At 43.8% G+C, this 8,730-nt stretch overlaps 1 protein-coding gene across 1 annotated transcript; it reads left to right on the top strand.

Annotated features, from left to right (window-relative positions):
- The first annotated feature begins 762 nt into the window (after nucleotides 1-762).
- RFC2 (replication factor C subunit 2) lies at nucleotides 763-8,730 on the top strand. The gene is made up of 11 exons (XM_039705782.1): nucleotides 763-944; nucleotides 2,186-2,255; nucleotides 3,129-3,170; nucleotides 3,563-3,669; nucleotides 4,740-4,841; nucleotides 5,544-5,644; nucleotides 6,324-6,481; nucleotides 6,838-6,903; nucleotides 7,335-7,415; nucleotides 7,755-7,868; nucleotides 8,514-8,730. The coding sequence occupies exons 1-11, from the start codon at nucleotides 826-828 to the stop codon at nucleotides 8,622-8,624; spliced, it is 1,071 nt and encodes a 356-aa protein (XP_039561716.1). The 5' UTR covers nucleotides 763-825; the 3' UTR covers nucleotides 8,625-8,730.

Here is an 8,730-nt window from a genome sequence, read left to right as displayed (position 1 = left end):
CAGTTCTCTGTTAGGGGCTGGTAGCATGTAGGGGCACCAATGAGCTACCAGCTCATTGGTACCATAACACTTCACCAAAAACACTTCATCACATTGAGGAAAATAAAGTCTTGGGTGTCTTGGGTGGATGAGCCACCTTTACTTAACCTGGAAAAGGACATTTAGAATCATAGACTCTCAGAGTGGTTTGGGTTGGAAAGGATCTTAAAGCTCAATTCATTCCACCCTCTGCCATGGGGACACTTTCCAGCAGACAAGATTGCTCCAAGCCCATCCAACCTGCCTTGAACACTGCCAGAACAGGGCAGCCAGAGCTTCCCTAGCAACCTGTATACATTATACGTGTTCAATAAATAGAGCCAGAATCATCCCCTGAATATAACATAACTGCTTACAATATTTTGCAATGCATCTTCTATTGTTTTCATTTGGGGGGGGGGGGGGGGGGGGGGGCAGGAAATACAGGTAGCTAGAAAAAGCCAAGTTTTAGACCCCTGAAATACAAATATGTTATGGTTACTATCTTAACACGCAGGAGGGAAGGAAGGCCAGCGAGTCCAAAAGGACGAGTACAAGCCCACGCAGCGGTGCTAAGAGCGGCCTCCCCTCACCGATGGGCACGGGCACGGGCCCCGGCTGCCTCCTCCCCTCCTCACGGAGCAGCCACAGGAGCCGGAGACCGGCGGCACAGCACAAACCCCGGCTGCACAGCGGACGTCCCGGCTGCCTCCCCGCCCCGCCCCAGAGGCGGGCCGGCACCGCGGCCCTCCCTCCCTCACGGCGGCGGCAACAGGGAGACGGGCCGGGAGCACCAGCTGCGCCACCATGGAGGTGGATATGGTGGAGGACGAGGAGGCCGGGCCGTCGGCAGGCGAGAAGCGGGGACCCACCGACACCGCGGGGGCCGCGCCCGGTGGCGGCAGCGGCCACTACGAGCTGCCCTGGTGAGCAGGGACAGCGGCTGAGGGAGCGCGGCCGCGCTGCGCCGCCATGACAGCCCGCCGGACGGGGCGGGGCGGGGCGCGCGGTGATTGGCGCACAGCGGGGAGAGAGGCGGGACTATGCGCGGCAGAGCCAATGGGGTGAGGGCGGGGCGCTGGTGGCGGGAAGGCGGGGGCTGTGGCGGCTGAGGGGACCATGGCGGCCGGAGCCGGCCGGGCCAGGCCTGTGTGTTCAGCGCTGTCGCCCGTGCTCGCCGGGCTGCGGGAGCTCAGTTTGGCTCGGAACCGGGGCTCTGCCTGCGCCCTGTGACCTGCTCGTCTGTTGCCGGGGCTGGGAAGGCAGGAATCACAGAATGGTTTGGGTTGGAAGGAACCTCAAAGGCCATCTCGTTCCAGCCTCTGCCATGGGCAAGGACACGTTCCGCTAAACCAGGCTGCTCCAGGCCTCGTCCAACCTGGCCTGGAACAATTCCAGAAATCAGCACTGAAGAAAATCCCACTGTTTTCCTTTGGGAACAAATGGGAAGGAAAACAAACAGATGGAAGGAAATCCCATTTCCTTGTAACGCAGAGAAGGTCAGCCCTGCACTGTGCTGACCCTGGGACAACAGACAGGGTGGCTTCTCCCCTCAGGCTGAGGTACCAAATTCCTGTTTGAATTGAGCATATTTCCCTCCTTTTGCTTTTTTTATACCAGCGGAAGTAAAACCAAACAGATGGAAGGAAATCCCATTTCCTTGTAACGCAGAGAAGGTCAGCCCTGCACTGTGCTGACCCTGGGACAACACACAGGGTGGCTTCTCCCCTCAGGTTGGGTACCAAATTCCTGTTCGAGCTGAGTATATTTCCCTCCTTTTCCTTTTTTATACCAGCAGAAGTAAAACCTTTCAGGGTGGTACAGCCCTGGCACAGGGTGCCCAGAGCAGCTGTGGCTGTCCATCCTTGGAAGTGCCCAAGGCCAGGTTGGACAGGGCTTGGAGCAGCTTGGCTTAGTGGTGTCCCTCTCCATGGCAGGAGGTGGAACAAGATGGGCTTTAAGGTCCCTTCCAACCCAAACCATTCTGCAGTTCTCTGAGTCAGGGATTAGTGCTGTGGAATGCTGTGCCCTGCAGCACTTGCACTGAACTCATGTCCGGCCGTCTTTGTCCTGTACTCTCTTAGCATAATCCTCCTTGTCCATCACTCTAAAGCTCAATTAAAGCGTTACTAGATGTGGTGAAGCGTGTGGAGTTTTATTTTTACAGGGTGGAAAAATACAGACCCATGAAACTGTCTGAAATAGTGGGAAATGAAGATACTGTGAGCAGGTTGGAGGTGTGTAGCTGTCCCTGTATCTTTTTACAGGTTATCTCAAAAAACCATATTTTTGCATAGATCCAGTGGCTACTAAAAACACTATTGTATTTTTATATCTGTACTTGAGTATGTGGAAGAAAGCTGCCTGATTTACTTTAAAAATTACAAGTTTTACATTATCTTTGAGTGGTGTGTAAGGAAATAATGCCTGCTTCAATTGGGATGTTTAAATTGAGCATTTGATATAGTTTAGAGAATTTGTAGCCATTACAACAATACTGTTTCAATTAATAAATACAATTCATATAACAACAGAAAGAAATATAACAGTTTTTTTGGAAAATAAATGTTTGCCATATCAACTCTTCCCTGAAACTGTCCAAGAAGATGTTGGATGGGGCTTGGAGCAACCTAGTCTAGTGGACGGTGTCCCTGTCCAACACAGGGGGTAGAAATGAGATGAGCTTTAAGACAACCTAGTCTAGTGGAAGGTGTCCCTGTCCAATGTAGGGGGTAGGAATGAGATGAGCTTTAAGGTCCATTCAAATTCTAATTATTCCAGGATTCTATAATTCTATGACAAATTAATCTGTGAACACAGTATTTGTTAACAGATAGATTATACTAGCAAGTGCATAATTAAAACAGGTGCAAAGGAAAGGCAAGAGTACTAAAGACCTGTGGCATTAAGTGCTTTTAAATATTTCCATATTATTCCTGGGGCTGATTTCTAACAGTTCAATTAAAAAACCGCAAAAATATGAAAGAGCAAGGTTCAAAAAATTAAAATAGGAGGGGGAAAAAGAAGCTTGTTTCTGATGTTTAAAATAGAACAGAATGGAAACCATTTGTTATTGTCTTACATAATTTCTTTTTATCATTCTTTCTTAGGTCTTTGCAAAAGAGGGGAATGTACCAAATATTATAATTGCTGTGAGTATTGCTGTGTTGTGCTGTATTTCAGTGTTGGTCCTGGATTTGAAATGTAGCCAGGATGACCTCCCAGTACTGCTGGGCTTTGTGCCTGAGTGTACTGGTGAGGGAGATGTTGGTTGTGTGGCTTTGGAGCAATGTTCTTGGCAGAATACACAGGGAAACAAGTTGAAATCCACCTCAGGTGCCTGCTGAAACACATCCTGTGCTTCTCCCTGCAGCATATCTCCTCTGTTAGGAGCAGATCCTGGGCAGGCACAGCTTCCAGGCTGATGTTTGCTCTGCAGTTCCTCTGCTGCAGCCTTTTTTCATGACTGAGGAGATTTGTAGAAAGCATAACTTAGGAAATTTCATTAAACTTAACAGCAGTTGTTGCACTGTCACATTTTTAGGGCCCTCCAGGAACAGGTAAAACCACCAGTATCCTGTGTTTGGCTCGTGCTCTGCTTGGTCCTGCATTAAAGGATGCTGTTCTGGAGCTGAATGCCTCAAATGACAGGTGAGAATGAATAAACCTTACCAAATTTTTAATGAAGAAGCAAGTTTCCATTAAACTGAGGCCAGTTTGATGGGCTTAATGCCACAGTAAGGCCTCTAAGACTTATTTTAGTGCATTCTTTCCAACTAAAAGGCAATCTTTGGTGTTCACCCGTCAACACAGATATTATTTCTTGATGTTTTATAAACTTTATAGATGCTTTCATATGTGAAAATATAAACAGATAGAGTGCAGAATCCATAATGGTACTTTTTCTCAGATTATTTGAAAGAGTTAAGCTTCCCACTGCATTCATGAGGATCCTAAGAATGAAAAGTGAACAGGTTGTTTGTACTCAAACTCTTCAGTGAGAGAAATGAGGGTTATAAGGGCAGCTGAGGATTAAAATGTTGGATCAGGGTGTTATGTGTGTAGAGGACACTCCAAGGATCAGGCACTAAGGACTGATTGTATTTCCCAAGTTCTGTTCAGACCCATCCTGAAGTATTCTGACATTGTCTGAGCACAGTACACTTTACCTACTCTCTTAGTATCACTTAGAGAAGAACTACAGAATCACAACATTCTTTTTTTTAAACAGAGCAAAAAAGTAAAATCTTTCTTAAGAAGAGTAGGTCTTTGAATGGGCTCTCTCTAGGAAAGTGTCTTGTGTTGATATGATTCAGTCTATCCAGCTGTTCTTGTTAAACTCTTGTGTTTAACAGCTGGGGCTGTGTATGGAGCTGTGGGAAGAAGTGGCAAAGCAATCTTAAATGCTTCTCCCTTTGTTTATTTATTGCCCTTGTGCCAAACATAAGTCATTTTGTGGTGGTACTGCAAGATTACTGGCTTTGTGTATATTTATACTCTTCAAGACCCCCAAAACCAAGGATTGTTGGTGTTTGAATCCAAATCAGTGGGACAGTCTGGCTTGAAGCATGGTTCCACAGCAGTTTTGCTGAAACAGCAAACAGTGGTAGAACAGGAGACAGTGGTAGAACAGGAGCACTTCAGCTGCTGTGGCTGCTGAAAAAAAATCTGTTCTGTATTTTCACCCAGCTTATCATGAATCAATTGAATTGTTGTTCCAGAGGCATTGATGTTGTAAGAAACAAAATCAAAATGTTTGCCCAGCAAAAGGTCACACTTCCAAAAGGTCGGCATAAAATAATCATCCTTGATGAAGCAGACAGGTATGTTGTTTTTTCTTGGCCTCAGCTCCTGTGTGAAATGTGCTGCATCTCTCCTGTCTGTAGAGCTCCAGTCTTGGATACTATTGAGTGTTTCTGTCAAGCCGTTCAAAATAATTTGTTAGGAAATGAATATGGATTGAGCAGGGATCTTATGGGAGCACTCACAGCAAGAAGAGATCATTGGTTGAAAAGAGATGCTGAACATTGACATGGAATGCTCTGGATATAAACAGAGCAGTTTACTGGAAAGATGCCCCATCCCTGGAACTGTTCAAGGCCAGGCTGGACAGGGCTGGGAGCAACCTGATTTCATGGAAGGTGTCCCTGTCCATGGCAGAGGTTTGGAACTGGATGAGATTTAAGGTCCCTTCCAACCCAAACCATTTTGTTATTCTGTAATTCCTTCTCTTTGGAAAGAGTTTGGCTCATGTAAAGAATTTCACTGGATGGAAAAGGGACATTCTCCTCCATATTCTTAGCAGTGCTCTTCAGAGCATTAATGATTTCATTTTGTATGTTATGGAGGTCTCAGTGACTGCCTGCCTTGCAGGGGCGTTCATTCACACAGCTACAAAAAGCTGCTTAGTTTATCAAAGCACGGCTTAATATCAGCAGACTGAAGCTTACATAAAAATAGTTTTTAGGCTGCACCTGTGAGTGAGTGAAGAGCAAAATCTGCCTTGACTCCTTGTCTCCCCTCAGCATGACAGATGGAGCACAGCAAGCCTTGAGAAGAACAATGGAAATTTATTCCAAAACAACACGTTTTGCACTGGCATGCAATGCCTCTGACAAAATCATAGGTAAGTGCTGCTGGTTCCTGGGTGTTCAATGTCATATGTTCTCCATACTGTTGGCTAACTTCCAAGGCAGCTGCCAGAAATAGATTGATCCACCTTGTTGCAAGAAAAAATGGTACTTCTGAAAAATCAAGCCACCTGTACTTCAGCAGATAAAAGAGTTTATTTGTGTAGTCGGGGAACCCTCTGAGCAGCCATTTTTGATGGATAGTGCCATATGTGACTGCAGCAACAGATTTCTCATGCTTTGGGCTTAATCTGCATCCCACTCTGCCACAGTTTAGGATGTTTGAGGTATTGTTTACTGGGTATTGAACCCTTTTTGTCATTTCTGAATCACAATGTTAAGTTTGCTTATAGGTGAACACATTGCACCTTAGGCTTCTCTTGAAAAAATAACATGATAAACATCTATATTCAGAAATCCAGGAGAGCAGAGGAAGCTGAGCTTTGTATTTATTTCCACATATCTGGGAGAACTCCATTAGCACATTTGGGCTCAAGGGAAGGACTGTTACGATTATATGTGCTTAAGGAGAGGCTGTGTTCTGCTTGGAGCTTACACGTCCTTTTTTCTTTAAAAGACATAAGAATTGTTGCAAACTGAAATGAGGACATATGTTTGGTTGTGGGGTTTTTGGAGAAAAAGAGAAAGAAGCTAATGACACCTCTCTGTCCTCAGAGCCTATTCAGTCTCGGTGTGCAGTGCTGCGTTACACCAAGCTGACAGATGCACAAATACTTGCCAGGCTACTGAAAATTGTTGAGAAAGAGGATGTAGCATATACAGATGATGGACTAGAAGCCATTATCTTCACAGCCCAAGGTGATATGAGACAGGTAAAAGGAGAAAGACAATAAAACAAAGGCTTTTGTTTAAAGAAAAGAAACTTTTGAATTGCAGCTCTCAAGGATTTTTCTCTGGAGCGAAGTAGGATGTGACTTGTGGCCCAAAAGTAACTAAATTATTTGTTTTTTTGAAAGTTTAAAATGCTCCTTAAAAGTGAGTTGGTGGGAAGTGGATACCAAATTTGTGGGAGGAAATAAAATCAGCATAAATTTGTGATTTTTTTTCTGTTGTTTAATGGCAAAACGCTTATTTGGCATCATTTCCTGAAGTGCATTTCATCCTGAGGAGGAGAGTGAGAAGTAGAGCACTTCAAAAAATAAATGAAATCTCATTTTTTCTTTCACAGGCATTAAACAACTTACAGTCCACATACTCTGGATTTGGCTTTATAAACAGTGAAAATGTCTTTAAGGTCAGTAATAGCTGAAAACAGTTTTGCCAGTTTAGCCCTGTGGCTGTGTGAGATTCCATTGGACACAAAAGCCTTTTTGCCTGCTTGCAGACAGCCCTGTGTATGTAACAGTGACAGCATTAGACTTTAAGTAGCCCTTGTGCCTTTTGAAAAGACATCCTAATGGCACATCTGAGACCTTTGCAGCTCTCTCAAAGCACACAAATCCAATTACTGCTGGGAAATTTCAGTGATAACTTGGGAATCTATTACTTGAGTCTGTTGAGTGTGCCATGACAGACTATCTAAAAAGTCAGATTACTTCAAATTTAGTCTGTATGACGGAATATTTCTGATTCAGTACTTCAACTCCATAGAAATCTGATGAAAATACCAGAAGTTTAATGCAAAGTCTTCTGATATTTTGAGTGTAATATTTCTCTTGGATGCAGGTATGTGATGAGCCTCATCCTCTGCTGGTGAAGGAAATGATACAACACTGCATAAATGCAAATATTGATGAAGCATACAAGGTTGGTTTTCATGTCTTGTCTTCAGTATAGCCAGGCATTATTTCTCTACAAAATTTTTTGTTTGCTTTGATGAATTCACAATCTGTGTTGTTTTTTAAGATAAGGGCAGTACCATGTAGATGAGTTGATAAACTAAATCCCTTCTGGGCAGGAGTTTGTTGAGATAAATAAGCCAAGAAGCAAAAAAAGAAGTTGTAGTGAAATTAATTGCTAGATGCTTGAGGTTAAATCAGCTGATAAACAGTAGATGCAATTTCAGTAATTATATACAGCTGTTCCAAAAGTGAATCTCCCTGACTCACCTGGCAGATAAATGGGGGATTATTCTTGCCTGCACAGATTCTTGCCCACCTGTGGCGCCTTGGATACTCTCCAGAAGATGTCATTGGCAATATCTTCCGTGTGTGTAAGACCTTTCAAATGCCAGAATATCTGAAACTGGAATTTATCAAGGTTGGTACTAACTCAGCTCCTGATGGGGCCTTTTGGGCCTTTTTAAGAAGAGGATGTGATTAGGGGCAGCCTTAGGGGTTTCTGTTTAAAATTTTTTGTATATTAGCACAAAGAAAGTGCTTCTTGACTCATTACTGCTTTCTTTCCCACTGCATCATCAGTTTGTCAGTGAGAAGTCACCTGAAGTTTAGCATCTCAACACCCACAGAAGTGCCAGAAGTCGTTTTAGTGATCAGCTAAAATTAATAACAGATGTAATGCTGAATTTATTAGTAATTTCAAAGCCTCAGATAACTCCTTGAAAATGTTTTTCAAGTGCATACTTGATTCTAGTCCAATAGATAGTAAAATACTAAATTAACAGAATTGACAAACAGCTGGTGTTATGGAATCACTCTTCATATTTGAAACCTGTCCTCATATGCAGGCACCTTGCTTCTTATAAAGGAAGTGGGGAAATACAGGCTTTTGATTTTAAAAAGAAAAGGCATTTTAGTCAGTTTGTAGAAGTAGATGCATTCTCTGAAGTACGAGTGACTCAAAGCTGGTCTTTCAGCAGTAAGGGGTATGTTCTGTTTAGTCATTAATAAAATATACACAGACTGGGGGAGTAAACAGAAGACTTGACAATGTCTCTGTCACCAGGAAATTGGGTACACCCACATGAAGATAGCAGAAGGTGTGAACTCCCTTTTACAAATGGCTGGGCTGCTGGCCCGGCTGTGCCAGAAGACTGCAGCCCCTGCAGCCAGTTAGGCACCTCCTCGAGCCCTCTGGGAGGAAACCAGGTTTTGTTGCAAAAATGTTTCATACTTTTCTATTTAGACCAATAAAGCTCTAAAATTTACTTTAACACACAAAA

This window comes from Passer montanus, unplaced genomic scaffold, assembly GCF_014805655.1.
Source record: "Passer montanus isolate IOZ18808 unplaced genomic scaffold, ASM1480565v1 scaffold184, whole genome shotgun sequence".
NCBI classification, from domain to species: Eukaryota; Metazoa; Chordata; class Aves; order Passeriformes; family Passeridae; genus Passer; species Passer montanus.
Note: the sequence above shows the minus strand (reverse complement) of the source record. Positions and strands in the feature narration are given on the sequence as shown.

Coding starts and splice junctions, on each gene's coding strand:
- RFC2 (XM_039705782.1), top strand. CDS start 826: ATGGAGGTGGATATGGTGGAGGACGAGGAGGCCGGGCCGTCGGCAGGC. Junction 2,256..3,128: donor ATACTGTGAGCAGGTTGGAG/GTGTGTAGCTGT, acceptor ATTCTTTCTTAG/GTCTTTGCAAAAGAGGGGAA. Junction 6,904..7,334: donor ACAGTGAAAATGTCTTTAAG/GTCAGTAATAGC, acceptor TCTTGGATGCAG/GTATGTGATGAGCCTCATCC.